Source organism: Ursus arctos, unplaced genomic scaffold, assembly GCF_023065955.2.
Source record: "Ursus arctos isolate Adak ecotype North America unplaced genomic scaffold, UrsArc2.0 scaffold_20, whole genome shotgun sequence".
NCBI classification, from domain to species: Eukaryota; Metazoa; Chordata; class Mammalia; order Carnivora; family Ursidae; genus Ursus; species Ursus arctos.
The window spans coordinates 15,055,447-15,081,965 of record NW_026622875.1 but is presented as its reverse complement, the minus strand read 5'-3'; the positions used below and the strand labels follow the sequence as shown (position 1 = coordinate 15,081,965).

At 38.7% G+C, this 26,519-nt stretch overlaps 1 protein-coding gene across 4 annotated transcripts in view; it reads right to left on the bottom strand.

Annotated features, from left to right (window-relative positions):
* The window catches only part of CP (ceruloplasmin), a 58,576-nt gene that overhangs the window by 26,686 nt on the left and 5,371 nt on the right, over positions 1-26,519 (bottom strand). For 3 of the 4 annotated variants that reach the window (XM_057315794.1, XM_048216042.2, XM_026497254.4), the window contains exons 2-11: positions 23,657-23,904; positions 21,658-21,870; positions 20,718-20,891; positions 18,413-18,667; positions 17,202-17,373; positions 14,216-14,355; positions 12,471-12,623; positions 10,732-10,946; positions 1,563-1,713; positions 53-265 (exon numbers count right to left, since the gene is read on the bottom strand). In XM_057315794.1, the coding sequence (XP_057171777.1) occupies positions 53-265; positions 1,563-1,713; positions 10,732-10,946; positions 12,471-12,623; positions 14,216-14,355; positions 17,202-17,373; positions 18,413-18,667; positions 20,718-20,891; positions 21,658-21,870; positions 23,657-23,904 (1,934 nt within the window). Of the gene's footprint in view, positions 1-52; positions 266-1,562; positions 1,714-10,731; positions 10,947-12,470; positions 12,624-14,215; positions 14,356-17,201; positions 17,374-18,412; positions 18,668-18,766; positions 20,683-20,717; positions 20,892-21,657; positions 21,871-23,656; positions 23,905-26,519 lie in introns of those variants that run through there. The other variant, XM_057315795.1, reaches the window with a different exon arrangement.

Sequence of the window (26,519 nt, the reverse complement as noted above, 5' to 3'; positions counted from 1 at the left end):
TGACATGAATCCATTCAATGGAGACTTGTCTTGACTTTTAAAAAAAATGCACCTTCAGTATCGGGCTCCATGAGGAGTGTAACACTTGTTTGAGGGAAGAGGTTTGCTGTGTCTCTTCTTTCTCCTTTTGACAGATACGTGTTTCCTGTAAAGTAAATCCCATGTACATCAGCCTCGTTTCCAGCACTGAATAAGTACCACATGACTGAATCTCCTCGGCACATGTTGAGACCAGGCTGATTCCCGTACATGAATCCATTCATGGCTGTAAAAGTTGGGAAATGGTATTTTGAAAGTGGTTTATCTCATGTCCTCCTACATGAAAACCTCCCATATTTTCCAGCACCAACTTTGTTGATCTAATTTCTGAAAGACCCATTCATGCCTGCCCCACCGCTTTATGCATCAGGAGTGTCTCTGCAACTCCTAGTTGCACCCAGCAGCCCCAGGACAGTCCCTGGCTGGAAGGGGAAGAGCTGCAGGCAGGGTTCTTGACGTTCTGCCCTGTTCGTCCCAGCTAGCCATTTCCTAGTTCTCCCAAGAGTCAGATTTGCAAGCATCCAAATGTGTGAATAATAACAGCTATTCCTTGGCACTGTAGACTGAGAATGTGTTTGTTGCTCTGGATGGAAAATTCTCTGATTCATCATGAAGAACAGGGAAGAGTGAATGCGGAAAGTTTCCTCTCACTGCTGTTACTAATCAGTAATAGTCTTGAATTCTCCAAAATGTAAAAATGCACACTCGAAAGGAATATTATCATGATCGTGACTAATATTGATTCAATTAAAACAGCATCAGTTTATAACACAAGTTAACATTTGTTTCTTCTTACTACAGTGATTTTCACATGTAGTCCATTAGCAATGTGGGCATTCTGAACAATTAGCTCACTGTCTCTAAACCTCTAGAATTACACTGGGAACGAAAAAGAAAATCTGATGCTAGGTTTCAATTAAATAAGAATTTCTGGAGGTTGCCCTGAGCATTTAAAAAAGTAGTTTTAACAGTTTTAATAAAACTCCCAGGGGAATTCTAATTTGTAGTCAAGGGTGAGAATCACTGAAGTTCGTTGACAACAGAGACCATATCTCTCTTCATTTTGAATAATAAAATGAGGCTATAGCTATCAAACCACAGATGAGAAAAGCATCTAATCCAGTTGTTCTCAAACTGACACATATATCACAATGACGTAGAGGGTTTGTTGAATAGGAATTGCTTGGCCCCACCCATAAAGTTTCTGATTCAGTAGGTAGGAGTTGGGGCCCAAGAATTTGCATTTCTAACAAGTCCCTGGGTCATGCTAAAGCTGCTGATCCAAGGACTACATTTTAAGGACCATGCATTTAATTGACATATTTTGTATGTTTTATTATCCTAGATTAAGCGAAGTGAAGAATAATGGACTGATACCTTAAATATCAATATTACCCTCAGAGTTGTATTTAATCGTCTGTTGAAAATTAATCAATGGGCAAAGCAATTAGCATTTTGGTTTCATTAAAGGCATTACATGTGCAGTACTGAAATCAGAGTATTGGCAGATGGTGCGTACTTACAGTGCATCTTATTAGATTCCTGGAAGTCTTCATCTTCCTTATTCACCAGGTGCGGTGCAGTGGTAAACATTCTAATATTATCATCCAGGAGTAAACTTTCATTCTCATCAAACACTGCGGGAAACAGATAGAACTCCTTGTTTACATCTTTCTGTAAATCAAAACAAAAACAATGAAGTGAAGATAGGGTAAGTGTAGCAGAAAGACTTCCATGTGCACAACACTATTTGGGCACAAACTCACCAAAGGAAGGAGAAGAGGTTTCCATTCCTCTTCGTAGATGGGGCTCACGAAATTGTCCAGTTGACTACCAGAGTTTTCATTACTATCTGTGTAGTAGGCTTTTGGTTCAACATGATCTAAGTATCTCTCTGCATCTACGAGTTCTGACTCCTCTCCCCACCTTCCTGCCAGCTCTGCCCACACCAACTGAACACACCAACAACAATTACTAAAATAGGGGGAGTAGATGGCTGTGCCAGAAATTAGAGAAAGTGTCATCCGCACTTATTCATGAAAACTTAAAGAATTTCTATAAGGCAGAGCAGGAGAAGCAGATAGAGGGAGGAATCATCTTAAGTGAAGAAATAGCCTGCCAAATGAGGGGGGCCAGGAATTCACACAATCTCCAGTCATCTGGACAAACATTCTCACTTCCTCTCCCCCGTCCCTGCTGAAAAATAAGCAAGCAGAAATGCTATCTGGTCTATGAAATGTTTCAGTAGTCCAGAAGAAGGCAATCGGTCTAAGAGACCAAAGCGTATGAACCCCTAAAAACTAGATACTCCCTCAAAGAGGAGAAAACTTTAGAGATCATTACATGTCTTTTTTCTGAGATAGTTTTTTTTCAGATGAAAAATATGATTATCAAATTTTTAAAATCCAGCTAAAGCAGAGAGCTGAAGGTTAGATCCTATAGAAAACTAAATCAGTGATAGAGATGATTTTTTTAAAAATTTATTTATTTAAGAGAGAGAGAGAGAGTGGAGGGAGGGGCAGAGGGAGAGAGAGTCTCAAGCAGACTCTGAGCTGAGCATGGAGCCTGATGCAGGACTCAATCCCATGACCCTGAGATCATGACCTGAGCTGAAACCAAGAATCTAACAATTAACTGCTTGTACCACCGAGGTGATGCCCCTGTGATGGAGATAATTTTAACAAAGGTCTCATAAATCAGAAGAAAAGATTCAAAGATGAAAAATATATACGTAGTAACAATTTCAGAAAGAGAGGCATTATAAAAGGGGAAGACATAATGATAATAAATAATGGAAACGTTTACCACTATAAAGAGAAATTCAGATTCAAAAGTTTGACTGCAAACAAGGCAAAAGTAGTCATAGAGATCTATGCTTAAAAATATTCTGGTAAAATTTTTGAATTTCAGACATAGACAAATTTCTACAATAAGTCATTTTAAAAGTGTTATTACAGGGCGCCAGTCTGGCTCTGATGGTTGAGTGTCTGCCTTCAGCTCAGGTCATGATCTCCAGGTGCTGGGATCAGTCCCATATCAGGCTCCCAGCTCAGCGGGGAGCCTGCTTCTCCCTCTCCCTCTGCCTCTCCCCCTGCTTGTGCTTTCTCTCTCTCTCAAATGAATGAATAAAATCTTTAAAAACAAGTGTTATCACAAACATTGGACTTCTCTAGTACATTAAATATCAGAAAAAGATGGAGTAATATTTATGTTTCTGAGGGAAAAAGATTATGATACAAAAATTCTGTACTTAGCAAAGAACAACAAAAATATGTTCTCACATGTGTAGGGACTGTAATAGAAGACTGCTACAGTCACTTGTATTCTGATTTATAGAGAAAACTTCAGTAAAAGTCTACAGGTCATATTTTCTGATCATAATGCAACAAAACTAAAAAGTACTAATAAAGGGACAAACAGTTAATAAAATTAAAAAGATCATATTTGATCCTAATAACTCTTAGATCAGAGAGGAAGCAAACATGAATTACTTAATACTTGGTAAACAACATCTATGAGAACAAGGCATAATGTATGGAATATACTAAACATATAAACTGAGAATCTGAAATACTTTTACTTTTTAGAGAGAGAGAGTGCACAGGGGTGGGGGGAGTGGAGGGGCAGAGGGAGAGAATCTTAATTAAGCAGGCTGCACTCCCACTGTGGAGCCTGATGTGGGGCTCAGTCTCACGACCCAGATATCATGACCTGAGTTGAAATCAAGAGTTGGACGCTTAGCTAACTGAGCCACCCAGGCACCCCTGAAATACTTTTTATTTTAAGGAAAACCAAATAAAAATAAATGTTTGTAAATATCTGCAAATTTTAGAAAAGTAAAATAAAAAAAGAAGAAAGGAATTAATAAAGGCAAAAGAGAACCTGTCTAATAAATTAGAGCACAAATTAAAATGGCTAAACCTAAAAATGTATTATTTGAAAAGACCAATGAAATATACAGATCTCTGGCAAGTCTAATAAAAAAAGATGAGCGATAACCTAAAAATACCACAATAGAACTGAGAAAGGACTATAACCACACATACGGAGAAGGAAAAAAAGATTATTATGTACAATAAATGTTCTAAGTTGACTAAGAAGAAGGTACCTGAATAGACCAATATCCATAGGTGAAATAAAAATGTGATTAAAACACATTTTAATAGAAAACAAAAGAAGGAAAGAAAAAGAAAAACCCCTAACTACTTCTTTTTTAAAAGTCACACACTTGAGGGGCGCCTGGGTGGCTCAGTCGTTGAGCGTCTGCCTTCGGCTCAGGGCGTGATCCTGGCGTTCCGGGATCGAGCCCCACATCAGGCTTCTCCACTAGGAGCCTGCTTCTTCCTCTCCCACTCCCCCTGCTTGTGTTCCCTCTCTCGCTGACTGTCTCTCTCTGTCTAATAAATAAATAAATAAATAAATAAATAAATAAATAAATCTTCAAAAAAAAAAAAAGTCACACACTTGAGGGATGCCTGGGTGGCTCAGTTCATTAAGTGTCTGCCTTTGGCTCAGGTCATGATCCCAGGGTCCTGGGATCGAATCCCACATGGACTCTAGGGGAGTCTACTTCTCCCTCTGCCTGCCACTCCCCCTGTGGTGTGCTCTCTCTCTCTGACAAAGAAAGAAATAAAATCTTTAAAAAAAAAGTCACACAGTTGATGTAATTTTATGGGCAATTTCTTTCAAATCTCTAAGGAGCAGATAATTCCTATATATTTAAATAGTTCCCAAGTATTCAAAACGTGGAAATCTTCCCAATTTATTTAATGAAGATAGTATAACCATGATACAATACCTTAAAAAAGCACACAAAATCTAAAATAATATCACTTCCAGCTTAGGTGAGAAATTCTAAATAAAACACTATTAAATTCAATGCAGAAATATAATTGAAAAAAATATTTAAAAACCACAGTGCTCATACCACCAGCATTTTTCACAGAGCCAGAACAAACAATCCTAAAATTTGTATGGAACCATAAAAGACCCCAAATAGCCAAAGCAATCCTGATCAAGGAAAGCAACGCTGGAGGCATCACAATTCCAGACTTAAAGCTGTTATTACAAAGCTGTAATCGTCAAGATGTACTGGCATAAAAACAGACACGTAGATCAATGGAACAGAATAGAAAACCCAGAAATGGACCCACAACTATACGGTCAACTAATCTTCAGGAAAGTAGGAAAGAATATATAATGGAGAAAACACAGTTTCTTCAACAAATGCTGTTGGAAAAACTGGATAGCAACATGTAGAAGAATGAAACTGGACCTCTTTCTTACATCATACACAATAATAAATTCAAAATGGTTGAAAGACCTAAATGTGAGACAGGAGACCATCAAAATCCTAGAGGAGAACACAGACAGCAACCTCTTTGACATCGGCTGCAGTGACTTCTTACTAGACACGTTGCTGGAGGAAAGGGAAACAAAAGTAAACATGAACTATTGGGACTTCATCAAGATAAAAAGTTTCTGCACAGTAAAGGAAACAGTCAACAAAACTAAAAGGCAACCTAAAGAATTGGGAAAAGATATCTGCAAATGACACATCTGATAACTCTATAAAGAACTTATCAAACTCAACACCCAAAAAACAAATAATTCAGTTAAGAAATGAGCAGAAAACGTGAATAGACATTTTTCCAAAGAAGACATCCAGATGGCTAATAGACACTTGAAAAGATGCTCAAAATCACTCATCATCAGGGAGATACAGATCAAAACCACAAAGAGATATCACCTCACACCTGTCAGAATAGCTAAAATCAACAACACAAGAAACAACAGGTATTGGCGAGGATGCAGAGAAAAGGGAACCCTCTTACAGTATTGGTGGGAATGCAAACTAGTGCAACCGCTCTGGAAAACAGTATGGAGGCTCCTCAGAAAGTTAAAAATAGAGCTACCTTATGACCCAGCAATTGCACTAGTAGGTATTCATCCAAAGGATACAAAAATACAGATTCAAAGGGGTACATGCACCCTGATGTTTACAGCAGCATTATCAATGATAGCCGAACTATGGAAAGAGCCCAAATGTCCATTGACTAATGAATGGGAAAAGAATATTACTCAGCCATTAAAAAGAATGGAATCTTGCCATTTGCAATGACATGGATGGAGCTAGAGTGTATTATGCTAAGTGAAATAAATCAGTCAGAGAAAGACAAATACCATATGACTTCCTCACATGTGGAATTTAAGAAACAAAACATATGAACATATGGGAGGGTGGGAAATAGAGAGGGAAACAAACAGTAAGAGACTCTTTAGAACAAACTGAGAGTTGCTGGAGGGAGGGGATGGGGTGAGCTAGATGGGTGATGGGTATTAAGGAGGGCTCTTGTTATGATGAGCACTGAGTGTTGTTTTAAGTGATGAACCACTGAGTTCTACTCCTGAAACCAATATTGCCTTGTATGTTAACTAACTAGAATTTAAATAAAAATTTGAAAACAAACAAAAAAAGCCCACAGTGTTCAAGCAATGTTTTTCCCCAGAAGTGCAAGACTGGTTCAACATTAGGAAATCCTTAATGTAGTTGGTCGTGCTTACAGGTCAAAGGAGAAAAGATACATAATAATTTTTTAAATAAAAAATTTTAAATAAAATTACATATTTTGGCACTAGATATTCCCTCCACTTTCCCCCAGATCTTTGCAAGGCTTCCTCCTTGAAATTTAGATCTCACCTCAAATATTACATTCACTTTATCTGAACTAGGATTTCTGTTCACTATCACATTACCCTAAATAGAAATTCCATGTTCATGGCTAGGAAGACTCAATACCACCAAGTTGTCAGTTCTTACCAATTTGATCTATAGATTTAATGCAATACCAATAAAAATACCAGAAAATTATTTCTGGATATAAACAAAGTGATTCTAAAGTTTATACAGAGAGGCAAAAGGCCCAGAATAGCCAACATAATACTGAAGAAGAACAAGGTTGGAAGACTGACACTTCCCAACTTCAAAACGTACTACAACACTACAGCAATCAAGACACTAGGGCATTTGTGAAAGAATAGACCAATAGATCAATGGAAAGAATGGAGAGACCAGAAGTAGACTCATATAAATTTAGTCAACTGATTTCTGCCAAAGAAGCGAAGGCAATACAGTGGAGCAAAGATAGTCTTTTCAACAAATGGTGACATAATAACTGGACGTTTACATGCAAAAAAAAAAAAAAAAAGAATATAGACACAGATCTTACATTCTTCATAAAAATTAACTCAAAATGGATTACAGACCTAAACATAAAATAAATAAAATAAATGTAAAATAAATAAAGTTCCTAAACGTTAACATAAGAAAAATCCAGATGACCTTGGCTATAACTCTTTAGATATAACAACACCTAAACACACAACCTGTAAAAGAAATAATTAATAAGCTGGACTTCGTTAAAATTATAGTTTATGCTCTATTCAAGATAATGTCCAGAGAAGTGAGAAGACAAGCCACAGACTGGGAGAGAATATTTGCAAAAGACACATCTGATAAAGAACTCTTATCTAAAATATCGAAGAACTTTTAAAACTCAACATTAAGAAAACAAACAACGCAATTAGCCAATAGACAAAGACCTTAACAGACATGTTACCAAAGAAGATACACAGATGGAAAATAAGCATATGAAAAGATGTCCTACTTCATATATCATTAGGGAAATGCACATTAAAACAACGGTGGGATACCACCTACTGGGACGACCAAAATCTGGAACACTGACCACACCAGATAGTGACAAAGATGTGGAACAACAGGAGCTCCTGTTCACTTCTGGTGGGAATACAAAATGTATAGCCATTTTGGAAGACAGTTTGGTGTTCTCTTAGAAAATGAAATACACTTCTACCACACAGTCCAGCAACCGGGCTCCTTGGTAGTTACCCAAAGGAGCTGAAAACTTATGTCTACACAGAAACCTGCACATGAATATTTATGGCAGCTGTACGCATAATTGCCAAAACTTGGAAGTAACCAAAATGTTCCTCAGTAGGTGAATGGATAAACAATCTAGTACTTTCAGGCAATGGAACCTGATTCAGCACTAAAAAGGAATAAACTATTGAGCCATGAAAAAAAGACTTGGAGGAAACTTAAATGTGTATTACCAAGTGAAAGAGGCCAGTCTGAAAAGGCTATATACTGTATGATTCTAACTATACAACATTCTGGAAAAAGGCAAAACTATGAAACATTAAAAAGGCCAGTGGTTACCAGGTGTTGGGGATTGGGAGTAAGGGATAAATAGGTGCAACACAGGATTTTTAGGGCAGTGAAAATATTCTATATGATACCATAATGGTGGATACTTACATTATACATTTGTCTACACCCACAGAATGTAAACACCAAGAGTGAACTCTAATGTAAACTATGGACTTTGGATGATAACAATGTGTCAATGTAGATTCATCAATTGCAACACATGCACCCCTCTGTTGGAAATGTTGATATTGGGGAAGGCTGTGGGGGAGGGGGAGGGGATATATGGGAAATCTCTACTTTCTTCTTAATTTTGCTGTTACCCTTAAAGTGTTCTGAAAAATTAAGTTGACAAAAATAATAATGAAAAAAATAAAAAATAAACTGGAAAGCTAAAAAATAAAAGGTGCTGTAGTAAGGGGATAGGTGAGAGGGGAGAAAGGATAGGAGCTAGACTTCTTTGAATATGCCTCTTTTTGTAGATTTGATGTTGGAACCAGATAAATATTTTACATTATTATAAAATAATATTACAATTTTAAAGGCAATCCCTAGAAGAAATAGAAGTAAAATTAATTAAATAAACTTGTGTATCTGGTGGGTAGCAAAACTACACAGAGAGGAGCTATTCCAAGTGACTTTAACTTTGTAATTTGACTGAACATCTCCAGTGGAATCTACTCTAAGGACAAAAAGGGCTGCAAACAAATCTAAATTGTTTTCAGTAATTATACTGCTGGCTGTAGTGCTGTAATTGTGATTTTGAGGCTGTTGTATGTTTATTGTGGGGTGAATTGAGTGAATGTTTACGTTGGTATCATTGAGAACTAAAATTTTCAGTGCAGCTGAAGGGAGATACGGATGTAAGATTAATAAAGTTAAGTAAAAAAACAATAAGAATCCTTAGACCTGAATTTGAATAGAAAGTATCAGTATGAACTCATGATGAATTCTATTTTAAAAAATTTCGTTCTCCAGTTCTGCCCGGTGAAAAGGCCTAGAAACAATGATTAAGCCAATAGAAATGAGTGCCTGTGGTGCCCAGATTGTGGTTCTAAAAATAACGTCTTACTGAAAAGAACTAGGGCATTTTGGGAGAAATGGCTAATTCCACGTCTGGCTCAGAAAGTGTGTAATATGAACCTAAAACAGCTTTTTATACTAAAAAAAATCAAGGAAGCTTCAAAGACTACCAAGGTCATATAAAAATGAAGGAATCAACCTGAACAAATCCCCTCAGTGGCAGAAAATAGGATATTTGGGGCACCAATAGGGATAATGTCAATGAATTCAACATACCAAATATTCTTAAATCCATGAGTTCACAACAGCACTTAACAAGAAAATAAATTTTTAAGAATCTTTGAAGTATGTTAGAGAACTATTACTTTGAAAATTTGTAAACAAAGGGAAAGAATCAGCATTTGTCATTTCTTTCTTTCTCAGACTAACCAAATAATCCATTAAGGGAAGCTTCTGCTTATGGAAGTATACTGGCTAATAAATGAAAAAGAATGATGGGGTCAGGATGTTACTATTGTGCAATCCCTGATTAGTTAACAGTCTAGGAAATGGTCCTCAGTGGCTGACAACATTCCCAACTGTATAGTATATATTCCCTGATGGAAGTACCCAGTACCACACATGAAGTAGTTTTGAAAAAAAAAAAAAAAAATCTAACCTGAATTTGATCAAACCTATAGATCTAGCCACTGATTATAGGAAATTGAGGGAAGGAGGAAGAAACATGCTGAATGACACCACAGGAATACGAGCAGTAAATCCAGGCATGGGAAACTTCCATAGAATAAATGACCCTTGCGACAGAAAAATGCAAGGAAATAACCTTGAGAAACACAACAACTGATTGCAATGAGTGTCATTATTTGGCTACTGTTTCAAACAACAAACGAAACAATTAAGAGGCAGCTGGAAAAATGGGAACATTGATTGGAAATGTGATAAAATTTGATTAAAAATTGATGATACTAATATTGTTATGATGATGATTCCAAGGTATGATAATTATATTGAAGGGATTTTTTTAAAAAAGAGTCCTTATCTTTTAAAGGTTCATATTACAATAGTGAGAGATAAAAACATGATGGAGTTAGGTATTTCTCTTTCCTGGTCAAATGGTCATTTCCTCCTTTCTAAAAAATGCTTTAAGCAATACTTTCCCTAGTGAATGTTGAGCGACCAATTTCATTTTTTATTTGTGTGTGGGAAGTCTAAATGTATCATAAAAGACCTTGGGTTCCAAGGAAAGTCTGTTTCCAACTCATCTTGAAATAATCACGTTAGCCAGAGATTCTCTACACAATAGAGCTCTTACAAGCCGAGAAAAATTTGTAATAAACATTATGTGTTATATCCTCACTGTGTCAAAACCCAGAGTTTTCTTTGTAATAATGATAATTCAGAAGGATTGGGAAATCATTTTTATTTTTCCTCATTGGACTCACCGGTCTCCCATTTGCACGCAAACTTCCTTTCCTGCATATTTTCATTGGCCCGATAAGCCCAGTGAATATATCTTTGGTGGGATCCACAGCAGAATAATACATCTTAGATAGGCAGACAGGGTCTTTGTAAGTGGGTCCCACTTCTTTGGGGACAGTCCATTCGTAGGTGAATGTTTGTTTGGGTGCCACGTGTGAAGCTGAAGGAGGAGGCACACCTGTGAGAAATGTCACAGTGGAGAGTTAAGTATGCTTTCTAATGTGGTCATTTGAGCCACCACGTAGACTAGACTGGCTTTAGTCTAAGACAACCCACTTCTCGGTTTCTTATTACTAATTAGAATGAAACCCTACTTGAATGGTGTCCACTTGTGCTCCTGTGTCAGGTCACGGATGGGTGTGATTTCCTTCAGGAAGCCTCCTTCTAACCAGTGATTCAAACACACCAAATTGGTGTGATTTGGTGCCTGCTATGGTCTGAATGTTTGTGTCCTCCTAGAATTCACATATTGGAATCCTAATGTCCAATGAGATAGTCCTAGAAGGTGGGGCCTTTGGGGGGGTGATTAAACCATGAGACTGGAGTCCCCCTAAATGGGATTAGTGCCCTTACAAGAGAGATCCCAGAGAGCTCCCTAGCCCCTGCTACCACATGAGAATACAGCAAGAAGTCTGAGACCCAGAAAAGGGTCCTCATCCAACCATGCTGGCCCCCTGATCTTGGACTTCCAGTCTCGAACTGTAATAAATTTCTGTTGTTTATAAGCCGCCCAGTGTATGGCATTTCGTTACAGCAGTCTGGGCAGACTAAGACAGGGCTGCTCTCACAGCCCCTGACGATGTGCCCAGAACTTTTCATGTTAGATTATGTGTATTTCCCCCACGGATAGAAGGTAACCCTCCTGAAGCAAGCATTGTCTCTATATTTCCCTTGCTAGAAAAACACCTGAAAAGAGGGGGTAATCCATACCTGTTCTATTGAACAAAACTGAACTGAAAATAATTTCAGAACTAAAAGGTAACTGCAGATGATTCTGTTCAAATATCCTGATTTTATTCCTGGGGAAACTGAGGCCAGAAAGAATGAATAACTTGCCACAGTCACACTGCAAGAGGTGGCAAAGGCACTATTCTTCATCAGTCAGCCTGACATATAAAAATACCCAAATGCGTGCATAAAATGGAATATTTGTGTCATTAAAGTTACATTAAAATGATTATAATGCCAAGGAAACAAACTCAGTACAAAAATACAATGACAGGTACTTATATACTATGATCTCAACTACATTCAATATATATATTATATGTACACAGATGAAAGAGTAGGGGATTATATAAGAATATAAGAGTGGTTGTCTATAGAACTATAGATAATATTTTCGACTGTCCCTTTTTATATTTTTCAAATATCCTAAAATGAGCATCTAATCTTATAATTGCAAGAACATTTTTCAAATCTAAAAATCACCCAAGCAGGACTCCAGAAATGTATTGATATAATCCCAATAAGTTACTCGCAGCATTTTCAAAACTCATCCAATTAAGGCAGGACAAATTTCCAGACGCCTGTTGGAAATGGAAGGAGAAGAGATTTACTTGCTTCCTGGCAGATGCCTAAGAATGATAGATGAGCGGTATCCTCGGAAGTTCCTGCCTTCAGTTTTTGCAGGGCAGTTTTCCCCGGCTGACCAGCGCAGTGGGTTATTAAATGTTGTTTGGTTACAGAATGTTGTACTCACCTTCACTCAAGGGGTTGTGATGTGAGGTGTAGTACGTGCCCTCGTTGTTCTTACTGACCCTCACTCCAATTGGCTCAATACTGAGGGGATATGCTCCTTTGTTATGGAAAGTGACTCTGATGGTATCTCCCACCTCTGCCCAAATGACAGGACCTAGAGACAAAGAGAGCATTGTTAGTCTTCCCGGGTATACAACCTACAGAATACATTAAGAGTAATTTTCTTTGGCTTGTCCTCTGGCAGAAACTGCTGGAAGCAACATCTTATTTGTGGCAAATGGAAAACCTGTTGGTTTGTTTTCAAGTTTATTATCAACAATATGGTGAGGCTAGAAAGAGGTAAGAAGTGCTGTTTGATTTAACTTCAGGTTAAGGAAACTTGTTATCATTTTTATCCAAGTCAGTTTACCAGCTCCATACATCGACAAGAAACTATCCCGTGTCTATACTCTCCTCATCCTAGTTTTCTGTTCGCCAGATATGTGATATTTTTCCCAAGATTCACGGAGCTGCTAGTTAAACCTTAACCATCCAAAAAGCGTAAATTAAATTGTCTTGGATGTGAAGAGTAACAATTTTGTGGATTTTCTGTCACCAAAATTAATATGGTTACCAAATATAGAATAAAAACATAGGTATATAGTACATATTTTATGTAATATATAAAATGATATTTATCGAGAGCTTCCCATGTGCTTTCCTGAGTGCTTATGTGTATTAACTCTTTTAATCCTTATAGCACCTTTATGAGGTAAGGACTGTTATTGTTATTTTTTTTAAGATTTATTTATTTATTTGAGAGAGAGAGAGAACATGTGGTGGGGAAGCAGAGAGAGAAAGAAAAGAGAAGCAGACTCCCCACTGAGTGCGGACCTCCCGCCCCCGCCCAAGTGGAGCTCGATCCCACCACCCTGAGATCATGACCTGAGCTGAAACCAAAAGTTGGACACTTAACCAACTGAGCCACCCAGGCGCCCCGGGACTGTTATTGTTATTATTGTTCCCGTTTTACAGAAAGAGAACAGGCATAGCAAACTGAGTGCTTTCAGAGGTCACACAGCTGATAGGTGAGGAGTGCGGATAGTCTGCATCCAGACTCTGTGGGCTCACCCGCCACATTCTGTCTAAGGGCCTGAGCAAGAACAGGTCTCTGGGCTGCGCACAAGGCTCTAAGACAGACCCAGCCTTTTTCGTTAATAGCCTGGATTTTATTTCTAGAGGAATGTAACTTCAGCTAAGAATAGAGGCTAATAGCTTTGTTGTCTGCTTAAACCAAGTCATAAACACACAATTCTCCTTACCTCTTGAAGAAAAAAAAAGTCATCGTTTGGAGTCAGGAGAGTTTTTAATGATGAAGATTTACTATTGGTAATTTACACTGGAAAAAGTAATTAGCTGCTACATTTAATTATCGAATGACCTTCCACATCCTTAGTTTGTATGTGGAAATCATACTGAGGGTCCTGAAGTTTCTATTCTTTCTAAGTTTGGGTAGCCCAGGACAGGAGTACAGGGCACCTGGGTGGCTCAGTCAGTTAAGCGTCTGCCTTTGGCTCAGGTCATGATCCCAGGGTCCTGGGATCGAGCCCCACATCGGGCTCCTTGCTCAGCAGGAACCTCCTTCTCCTTCTCCCTTTGCCTCTTCCCCAGCTCCTGCTTGTTCTCTCTCTCTCTCAAACAAATAAATAAAATCTTAAAAAAAAAAAAAAAGAGTGTAACAGTCATAAATATTCTGCATGGACTCACCCAGGAGGCCAAGATGTTCCTCTTCAGGGCCTCTCTTCTTTCGATTTGTGAAGGAGGCATCTGTGTACTCACGATAAACCAGCTTTTTATAAGATCCTCCAATTCTTGTAGTACCCTGTTTAAAAAATACCTCTGAAGCACTGCCAAGAGAAAAAGGGTTTAACAATGGAGTTGAAAGTAGAACAGAAAGCAGGCATTCACATAGGAAAAATTAAAGAACAAAAGTATGACCAGTGCTCAGAGGTAATTCTTATTTATGATTTGCCAAATATTCAAACAGAAGCAGATGGTACCAGGCACGTCATAGAAGGATATTCAATTAATGAATGGGGTATCATGATATAGAGGTTTCACTTTTTCAAGTGAAGTGAAAAATTTTAAGATGGCCCATGTCAATCCCTGATAGTTATTAATTGTTTTACAATAAAATCTTTTAAACAAATTATGAAATGTTTAAAAATACAGTAGCTACTCTTTATTGCATATCAGCACCAGCCTGGTACTTAGGAACTTTCACTTATTATCTGAAACTCATGTGATAAGGCAACCAAGTTGGCATTATTCTCCCCATTTTACAAATGAAGAAATTAAATTTCAGAAAGGCATTTGATTGCCAAAGCCATCCCATTCATCTCTTCTCCCATTTGATGAATGTATCAGACACCTGCTTTTTGCCAGGAACCTTGTTACTTGCTGAAGGCATAACCATAAGCAAGCTGGACCCATCCCTGTCCACAGGGACTTTACACCATTCAGAAAAGACGGACTAGGAACCAATCAACATAATACGATGCAATAAGCACAGGGAGTTATGGAGCAGTTCTCCTGGGGCTGAGGGAAGTGGTGGAAAGAGGACCCAAAGGCTTTCCAAAGAAGTGATTTTTAAAAATTATCTAGAGGAGAGTCAAGTTTAAAAAGATGAAGTATATGTGTGGGGAGAATAGGGTGGGTGTTGACAAAGAGGAAATACCCTGTGGAAGGCTCAGAGGAAAGAGTGAATAGGCATGTTTTACAAAGTATGACAGGAGCATAGCGTACAGGGCAGGGGAAAAGAGACAGAATGAGACAGAACAGAGACAATGAGGCTTGGAGAGATGGGAGGTGGGCAGCAGGACCTAGATAAAGTGTCAGCATTCCATCCCAGAGCAGTGGGAAAGCTTAGAAAGATGTGAGCATTCGGGAGTAGTGTTTTAAGAGGATCCCTCATGTGGGGAGAAAGTAGACAAGTGTTGGAGACATTGAGGATATAATGAGGCAGTACTTGAGGAGAGAAGGAGGGAATGGTGAAGTGGGGAGTCGGGGATGGCACTCAGGTTTTGGGCTTGACTGATGGATGCATAGTGATACTATTCACAGAGAGGAGGAAACTCAGATACACAGGGAAGACAATAGGTTCAGATTTGGACATACTGATTTGGAAGGGCCTCATCCAAGTGGGTTATATTTAAGCAATTTGAAATGCAAATCTACAATTTGAAGAGCCTTCTGGGCTGAGATGCAGCTTTCGAGTCATTGCATCTGGATGTCAGTGTAGACTGGGACTTAAATCTCTGCTTCAGGAATCACAGACCTGGGTAGAGCCAGGCCCAGCTATTGACCTGTTGTGTGTCATTGAGTTACGTAACCTTTCCAAGTAGCTTGGTGGCAAATAAGACTTCCCTTAGGAGGTGATGTTTGAGCAGAGACTTGTGGCAGGGGTGTGGCATAAGCTCAACATTTTCGAAAGCTTACTTCGGGTGCTTTATGGAGGATGGACAGTAGGAAAGGAAGACTGAGCAGGGAAGAATGGCTGGGAGGCTCTGGAAGTCATTGAACATGGACAGGAGTAGTTTCTGTAAATCAAAGGACACTATCAAGAGAGTGAAAAGAAAACTTATAGAATGGGAGAAAATATTTGCAAACCATATATCTGATAAGGGGTTAATATGCAGAATATATAAAGAAATCATAGACTTTAACAACCACCAGCAACAAAAACAAAAACAAACAACCCAATTCATCAATGGGAAAAGAACTTGAACAGCTGTTTTTCCAAATCACCAGCAAGAACGTGAAAAGATGCTCAACATCACTAATCACCAGGAAAACACAAGTCAAAACCACAATAAGATACAACTTCACACCCAATAAGATGCCTATTATAAAAAAATGGAAAAGAAATATTGGCAAGGATGTAGAGAAATTGGAACCCTTGCACATTACTGGTGGGAATGTAAACTGGTTACAGCCGTTCCTCAAAAAATTAGAAACACAATTGTCCTATGGTTGAGCAATTCCATTCCTAGGCATGTACACAAAAGAATTGAAAGCAGGGATGTAAACAATACTTGTCCTTCCATGTTCATAGTTGCATTATTCACAATAGCCAAAAAGTAGAAACAACCCAAACTGTCATCAACGGATGGATAAACGAAATACGATACATGCATGCAATGGAATATCACTGAGCCTTCAAGGGGAACGAATGCTACAACATGGATGAACCGTGGAAACATTGTGTTAAGTGAAATAAGCCAGACAAAAAAGGACAAATACCGCATCATTTCACTTGCATTAAGTGCCCAGAATAGGCAAATTCATAGAGACAGAAAGTAGAAGTTATTAGCGATTGGAAAGCTGCTGTTTAGCGGATACAGACTTTCTATTTAGAATGATGACAAAGTTCTGGAAATGGATAGTGTGGATGATGCTACAACTTTGTGAATGTACTGAATGCTGCTCTATTTTCACAAAAGGAAAGCTAATGCATTGATCAGTCTAATTGTATTCAGTATTTTCTGAGGAATTTGTTGAGCATTTGGTAATTTTTAAAACCATTTTCTTTCATGAACTCAAAAGTCATATTTCTTAAACTGGGACTCATACCAAACACCTTGATAAATATTTAGCAGGCTAAATTTCAGGTACTAATTAAAATGTTAATTGCTGAATCCATCTTTCTTTTTTTAGGGAGGCATATTTTGAAATAGTCCTTTTTCTGAATTACCTTCCAGGAGCTGTTAAGCTTTCTTTGGTGAAGACGTCTATTCCAGAAGGCGCATAGTTCCAGATGATTTCCTCAGCAGCGATGTAGTAATGTCTAACATGTTTCCCACGGATATTGTCCTCTGATGAAGTCTTGTTACAGTCTTGTACCTGGAAAAAGGCCTGGAGCCCAGCTGAAAACCACACGGAAGGAGACATTGGTTAATGAAGCCAATGGTTTTCCCCTCCTATTGCCTTGTAAACACTGCTGGTGAAATAACAGATAGAAATTGAAGAAATAGATAGCTAGAAACAATATTAAAAATGATAGTAAACAGGGTAAGTGATTTACTGATGGAAAAATCAAGCAGTAAAACTTCTCCATATGGCACAGAGAAATCATATACTAGTATTTTTTAAAAATATGGTACCAATCTCTGTGGAGTTTCCTTGGGAGGTCTTTTGATGAGAAAAAAAAGACACATTAATAGATAATTATTGAAGAAAGGTTTGGCCATATTTTAAGGGGCAGGGTGGAGTGGAGGAAGAGGAATAGAATGAGCATATATGATTATGGTTCTCAGACAAAATAAAAATGGATATGTACCCAGTGTGCTGGGTCTTCTGAGGCCAAGGTCATATTTAGTAAGTGAGGTTATGTTCGAAGGTCCAATTAACATACCAAAAGACCCAGATTAAATTTAATTTCTTCAGGAGATCAATATTACAAACTAATACTTTTTCAAGAACTAAGAATGTTCTTATATTGAAGAGATGGAAGAGGAATTTAGCAAATTAAACCAAGGAGTAGATGGATTCAAAGAACAAAGTTGGTTATATTTGATAGAACCAAGTAAAAAAGAAAAAAAAGAGCTACTTTTCAGCACCACATGCAAATCTTCTGGTGTTTACAATATTGTGTATCTTATAAAGCTGAGAAGTTGTATACAGAACAATACTTTTAGGATAGAACTACCCATTCAGAACCAGTTGTTCTTTTCCCCAAATTAATATATTTTCAGATTTCATTACTTTATAAAATTCCAGTCTTTGTTATTAGCTTATGATGCATACTGTCATAGGAATAAAATTAAGTTACCAGTTCAAAGCTCAGATTATTCCAAAGATATTTAACTTTTACATTAAGATTCCCAATAATCACCCCATTAGTGGTATAACTGAGACATGACACTTATATCAGCTGACCGCTCATTTTTGCTAAAGATGCCTTACCTTTCAGGTGGTTTAGATTCTGACAGCTAAGCAGCCATTCTCCAGGATTCTGGGCCACCATAAAAGCTTCGAAGAGGGTAGCAGGAAAGAGATTGACCGTATCAATCCGGTAGTTCTTATTAGTCAATACTTGGCCGTGGAAGAAAGCTGCGTGCACATCCACTTCATTACCCATACCAAAAAGATACCATCTGACTCTGTCCTCTGCACACATGGAGAGTCCTGGGAGACTTCCAAAAGTGTATCCGTTCACAGCTGTAAGCCAAGAGCAGAGATTGTGCCTCAGAGACATTGGTGCCTGGGATAGTAAAAGTCACCTTTATAGAAACAGAATGAATTTGGGATGGAAAATACCTGGCACACATCTTGCTGCTATTCCTCCGTCCTGTACCCCCATCAGACATTGCTAATCAATCACGATGCTCTTATCTTAGACCTGTATTCAGCCTCAGGAATTTTGTCAACACAGCATTAGCAGATGAACACGGCACTGAGGATGAATCCTGTTTTCCCTCTCCGTTAGAAGCTGTACACATTAGTAGGTGTATATGTGTGTGTATTTGTAAATGCAAATATGTGCATAGATACACACATACATACAAAATGTACACACATAAATTTTAAAAAGACTGAAGGTTATTTAGTAATCAATCATGTATCATGTTGATAGTGGTAACATGAATGATTTCAATGTTCCCTTTTTGCTTACAGAACTCTGCCAATTTTCTACAGTGAATGTAATTTACTTTTGTAATAAGAACATGAGGAGGGGCGCCTGGGTGGCACAGCGGTTAAGCGTCTGCCTTCGGCTCAGGGCGTGATCCCGGTGTTATGGGATCGAGCCCCACATCAGGCTCTTCCGCTATGAGCCTGCTTCTTCCTCTCCCACTCTCCCTGCTTGTGTTCCCTCTCTCGCTGGCTGTCTCTATCCTCTGTCGAATAAATAAATAAAATCTTTAAAAAAAAAAAAAAAGAACATGAGGAAAGCTTTTTTTTCTTTTTTAAAGATTGGAAGACAAAATTGGAAGAGATGTGAAGGAGGAAAGAAGAAATGCTGGGGAAGGATAGCAAGGACCGGTACCAGAGCCACAAAGCCCCAAAAGTTCAAAGGCAGGCTGACCTAAGACCCTTTGAAGAAACTTAGGCTCACTATTCACACCAGGTGGTCCTGGAAGTAAGGTGGGAATTGGATCTGGGAAGCACAGAGAATGTACCTGATACAACAGAGGTACAACCAGACCTCCCCAGACTTTTTGAGTATCTTTTTCTAACATCTATTTTTGATTGGTGCATAACAGAGGCAGGATTGAAGTATAGAAAGACACCTTCTAGCCAGAAATAAGCAAAAGTTCAGGAGAAAACTCTGTACTTCGTTAGTTATGTTTCTGCTTTGGTAGTTATTTTTGTATTCTCAGTTTCTGAGTAAAGATTATTTTGAAGAACTACACACAAACAACAATCTATACTCATTGGTCTAGTGGTGTGAAGAGATGTGATTTCTTATGCAAATTCTGAGTGATAGACAACCTTACTAAGCTTATTATTTTGTGTCTGGGGACACAATTAAGAATTAAGGAGAAGCCTAGGCAGTAAAGAAAGCATTTCTAGAAGAAATAAAATTAATTGAAAGATAGAAAAAAAAGATGCAGAGGAAAAATGTATATGTAAAAGAAATACCTTTTAGTACTAGTGGTTTGAACTATTTTCCCAAATACAGTTCAATGCTTTATGATATAAGTATAATTTTAAGCATTTCATTGAATAATTTTAAGCTGCCTCAAATAATTTTTGGAATGAGTTTGGAGGATAAACAAATATATAAATAAATATGACACACATATACATTAACCATAATTGATGATGCTTTCTCCTTATTAGTTTGGGAACAATTTGGTGTATCCAGTTTTACCAGGCACAGAGTTTTGATTTGATCTGTTCAGCTGAATATGAAGTTGCATGTTTAATATACCTTCTTATCAAGGCCAGACTAGAAACACGCTACTTAAGGACGCCTGGGTGGCTCAGTCGGTTAAGCATCTGCCTTCAGATCAGGTCATGATCCCAGCATCCTGGGATCGAGTCCCACATCAGGCTCCTTGCTCAGTGGGGAGCTGGCTTCTCCCTTTGCCTGCCACTCCCTCTGCTTGTGCTCTCTCACTCTCTCTCTGTCTCTGACAAGTAAATAAGTAAAAATCTTTAAAAAAAAATAAGGAAGCACACTACTTATTCATGTGAAGGATAAACCTAGCAGACTTAATGGATCAAGAAAAATAAGATAAAACTAACACAGCTTCTATAATCTTACAATACATCCTGTTACTCTCCTGGAAGTCTTCATTGTCTTTGTCGACTTTCTCTGGTTCAGAGCAATAGGTTTTAATGTTGTCATCTAGGTACCAGCTGAGATTTTCATCCACCACAGAAAACATCACCACAAATTCTTGGTCAATATTTTTTTCTTTTTCATAATCCAGAGAATCTGAAGTGAAAAATTACTATTTTAGTAGAAGTTAATCTTTAGCATGTATTTTTAGCAGGTGATTTATAGCTTTAAAGATTTATTTTTCTTATAAAGCACAAATCTGGATTAGCCACTTCCGTTTTACAGACATGGAAATCCTAGGAAATTTTATGGTCGGTATCCTGGGCTTGGAGATCCTCACATATCTGGATGTCCACTGACCACATAACTATTCAAGACTTTTTGGCAAATGAGAAGGTTGGAATTTAAAGTTGTGTGTACATCTTCTGGTGCATACAGCCATACGGTGAGACACTAAGTCTTTGCAGGTAACTCATTATTCCAGGAAGAATTAGATTTCGAGCTCTTGAGCTATGTGGTGTTTTTCATGATGCTAGAAATAGATACTGTGATCTTACATTCACCAACACAATACAGATAACTGCAGACCGAACACCATGGAGTGCCGCTAATGCGTCACACTCAGTAGTCCCACATCTCTTCAACACCACTGATGGAACTTGGGGACAGCAAACCTACCTTCTAGGAAAGCATGTTTCTTGCAGTTTAGCAATGTGTGGGAATGCTTGTTCCATTTATCCGTTCTTCTTTTCCTGCCCTGCTCTTTCTTTCCTTTTTTTCTAGAATCACCCCCTCTCAACCTTACCTACTCAATCGTAACACAGAAGACTTGACTTATATTTAAAAAAAAAAAAAGAAAAACCAAACTGCCCCGTCTCTTGCCTTTTGGTCATACATCATGATCAACAATGAAAAAATGTACCTTTTTTACAGATTATCAAAGGTCCGATGAGTCCTGAGGCGATATCTTTTGGAGCGTCAATGTGGGAATGGTAAATCCTGGTCACACAATTACTGTCTTCCTCACCGGGACTTTGGTCTTGGTTGGCGTCCAATACATATGTGTACTGCTCGCCTGGATACACTTTGTCATCTGCTTTGTAAAAATCTGTGGTGTTATCAGGATAGATGGCCCCTAGGAGGCAATACACGATAAAGTTACAAAGTTAATGTATTTGAACTTAAATGAGAGACTAGATGGTCCATTAATTTATTCAGCAAACATGTATTCAATTTCTAGGATGTGTTCCCTTGGGGATGTAGTGATGTCCTGTTTGAACAGAGAGGAGTGAGAGGCTAATGACTAGGGGGTCTGGCAGCTTCACAGAAAATTTGGTTATTATTTTTGATACTTACTGAATCTTAAAGGAGTAGTAATAGATAGAGAATAGTGGCTTTTTGTTTGCAATTTAAAGAACCACCTTTGCTCTGGGTCATGGTATGGAAGCATGAGCAAAATGGCTACTCTGTCTTATAATTTGAAACATCTTATATGATAAAAATTTTTGCCCATGAAGTAACTACAGATTTTTAAAAATTTTGTACTTTCAATTTTGGAAATTTCCAAAAACGTATAAAAGTTGAGAAAATAATATGATGAACTTCTATGTACCCATCACCTGAGCTTTAACAATGATCAACTCAAGGCCAATCCTGTTTCATCCTTACACCTACTTACTCTTATCTCCATCACCATCAAATTATTCTAAAGCAAATCCCAGGCATCATATCATTTCATCTGTAAATACTTGAATATGTACCTCTAAAGGATAAGGACTCTTTTTTATTTTTTTAACAGAAACACAATATAACTACCATACCTTAAAAATGAGTAATGCCCTAATATACCATGAAATTGTAAAAAAAAGAAATAAGATGGCAGTCAGCCTGTATGCCATGAGTATATTTATTTGTTTCAGAAGAATAAACAAAAATATATGGTCAAAACAATCACCTTGCAAAGCAATACCTCTTTAAAAAAGAAAACAAATAATTTTAAAAAATCGAACTTTATCTTCATTTTTAGACTTAATCCTTATAATTTCAATTAGCATGGCCTCCGCATTTTCGCTTATGATAATACGTGACATTCATTGAGCTATTACTATGTACTATTATTGTCCCTATTTTATATATGAGGACACTGAAGCACACAGAGAATTTAAGTAACTGGCCTAAGATCCTTCAGCCAATAAAAGGCAAGGCTGCACTTGAAACTTGGTCCATTACTTTCAGAGCCTTTGCTCTTACCCACAACAAAATACCATCATCATCATTACCATCATCAAGTATTAAAAATGAGATCAGAGACACCAAACCTAATCTGTGTTCTTCCTGTACCATCTTCAAGGTTTCTAAGGCCTACATTCCAATGACATTTTGGTTAATTTTATTTCAGCTGTGGCTCTTGGGTCATGCAGCCATGTGTACCATTTGGCTGATGTAGGAGACTATTCTGACTGCCTGAGCTGAAACAGAGTTGATCCCAAGTTAGGATGCCACGTGACAATGGCCACAGTATGTTCACACGTAGGAACTTCAGAGGTGAGAAAATCCCTACGTCGAGTCCTGTTTCCTCCCTCTGGACATGTGCCTTTTCTAGGCCTTAATGCCCATTGCCTAGTTCTCTCATTCTCTTTGGCTGGCGAGTTACGGGGCGCTGGGCGGGAAGTCCCAGTTCTCACTGACTCACTCTAGCAGTCTACCTGGAAATCCCACGCTCACACTTCACACAAGCAAGTGCAACCAAGGGAAACTCAGCATTATTACGATGAACCAAAATACTTCTTAATAAAGTCGCTTGGAGCTAAATGACAGTTATAGATCTTATCCAGGAGGGGAGGCCATAATCTTAGAAGTTAAAAAAGTGCCCCTACTGAGAATTAAAAGGAAATTCCAGCTAGAATATGAGCTGAACTTACCCTCATGTTCCTTATGGTAAGTTATTCCGTGTGGATGAAAAGTGTAGGGCCTAGAGGCAAAGTTTTTTAAGTGTACATAAACCTCATCTCCAGTTTCAGCTTTGATAATAGGGCCTAAAAACCCCAGCCAGGTAGGTTTTTCTATAACCGTTGTAAAGGTTTTGTCTGTGTACTGAAGATAAAGGGCCTTCTTATAGAACCTTCCAATTCTATCTGGGCCATTTTGAAGATAGATATCGGAGTGTTCCCTGCAAAGGAAAGAAGACGACTCTATCAGAAGCCATCATTTCGGGGGTAACATTATAATTATAACATCTCATATAACTAAAGAGAGATTAATAATCACATCACATTAAATGTTTGCCTTTGTCATATGGATGCTTCCAAAAAATGAAGAGGTGAGCGGGTACTTACCCTCATATTTTAATTATGTGAGGCGTCTCATATCAGGTGTGTAGCAGAGAATCATGGTGTATCTTACCAGAGCATTTTTCTACAGGATTTTTATGTTAAAGCCCAGACGCATTATGAAATAGAATACAAAGTTAAAGTGAAATATTAAGATAAATATTAAGACATTACTCACTTATGGTATACATTTCAGCTACTAGAAAAAAAATGAGTTTATAAGCAGTTAATCTGGATATTTGAGACTTCAACGTGTGCATATATTTTTTTCCTATGTAAATAAAATTAAAGACACTAAATTAATTAATTTGTATTTCTTTTAGCAGCACTAAACCAAGATTGGAATTGATGCATGCAATATATGTGGGTTTTAAAATTATCTTTGGATTCAAATTACCGTTACGTTCTTTTAATCCCTTGCTACTGAAAATACTTGAACACTAGATGGTTACATTCTGCTTAGTGGCTGATTCATAGTTGCTCAAAACTTTTCTAAACATATTAGCAAATTAAATTATAACTGGGTCAGGGGAACAAGGCGAGGAGGAGAAAGACAAGAAAGGAAAAGAAAGAAAGTGAGTTTGGTATTTGAACTTTTAAAGTGCTTCTTATGTTGTCCTTAACAGAAGGCTCTGGATAGCTCAGGGAGATCGATTTGTGGGTAACACCATCTACCCATTTAGGAGAACCCACTTAAAACCTGGACTTTGGTAAGCCCCGCCGCAAATGGATCTCTTCCAATAGAACAAACACTGTGAACGCTCAGGCTGATGATCTGAGGTTTGTGTTTCTTCGTGTGAGTGTGTGTGTGTGTGTGTGTGTGTGTGTGTGTGTGTGTGTGTGTTGCCAACTTTTCACCACAGTGACTTTGATGCCTTACGGTTTCTTCTCAATCCCCATGGAGCCGGAAGATCTGACTGGAGAATAAACCTCGTCACTTCCTCAGCTGCAAGCTCACCGGAAAGAGTGAGAGAGACTTCTCCTTCTTTTTTCAAGACAAGAGGAGGGCTTGTCTGGGAGCTCTGGACTAATGTTGCTGCAGAGTTTAAAGGCCTTGCTGTTCAAAAAATCTAGGGTTGCAGCCTAATATTTCCTGAGTTTTAGTGTGCCTGGGAATCTACTGAAGGCCTTGATGAAATGCAAGCCCCCGAGTGCCAGCCCCGTTGATTCCGATGGTGCGCGTCTGGGCTGGGCCTCAGGCATTCGTGGTTACTAACAAACACCCCGTGTGTCCTGCTGTGGGCGGGCAGCTCTGGGCCACGGGCAACCTGAATACGGGACACTCCGAAGTGAAGGGGAAGAGAGCTGCCTCATCCCAGAGGCAGTGGGATTTCTTGGGACAGTGAGACAGAAAAGTGGCAGGTTCTGTTTCCAGACCATACCCTGGCAGTGGCCAGACCTCTGTGGGTATAGCTGCATGAGGACATCAGATTAAATCTGAGTGCTGGAGCCAATGAGCAATAGCTGCTCTGCCGTGGTTTTGGTGGCTGAGCGTGGGCAGCAGCAGTGGGTGCCGAAAATAGCAGAGCACCATGCCCTGGACTGGAGTATCTCATCGTTGTCACCGTAAATCGAGGACGCCATCTTTCCTGGATTGCGTGAACCCCAGGCTTCTCAAATTGTTCACTGAGAAATGAACCCTGTTGATGGGAAGGGGGCCAAGCTGGAAGTTAGAAAACAAAGAAGTGACATCTTTTGCTTCATTTCTCCTAATTGTTTTCATTTTCTAATTGTGTGTTGGAGTTTCCATTTCATTAGAATAAAATAGAAAAACGAATTCAGAAAGACTCAGAGGGACTTCAAGGACATCAAAATGCATGGGAAAACAGCAGGACAGGGGGTGAATTCTTCCTCTAACACTGCAGCGTTAACATGAACAGGAGTCCTAATAAGTAGATGTTTGAACAACAGCAAAATTCTGAGGCACTGAAGGCCACTGAGATTAAAAGCAAATTCATCCAGATGGGACTGCATGAGGAGGTTCATGAGAGTACAACTTGAGGCAGGCTCACAGTACAAAGATGGAGTTCCTCTCTGGTCGCCCCAGCAGACCCTGGCGCACTCAGTCTTACACAGGCCCATCCAAGTCTGAGGGGCAGCGTTCTCCAGTGTCTCCTAGTGGGAGGAGATTGGCCCTGGTGATATTTAAATTGAGATTCTAATCTGTGTTCGAAAATGCCCTTTTTTTTAAAAGATATTATTTATTTATTTGACAGAGAGAGAGGCAGCGAGAGAGGGAACACAAGCAGGGGGAGTGGGAGAGGGAGAAGCAGGCTTCCCGCTGAGCAGAGAGCTCCACGCAGGGCTTGATCCCAGAACGCTGGTATCATGACCTGAGCCGAAGGCAGACACTTAATGACTGAGCCACCCAGGCGCCCCCGAAAATGCCCTCTTGACACACATTTTACATAGGCCCTCAAATTCTTAAGGCTTCACTCAAATATACTGTGTATAT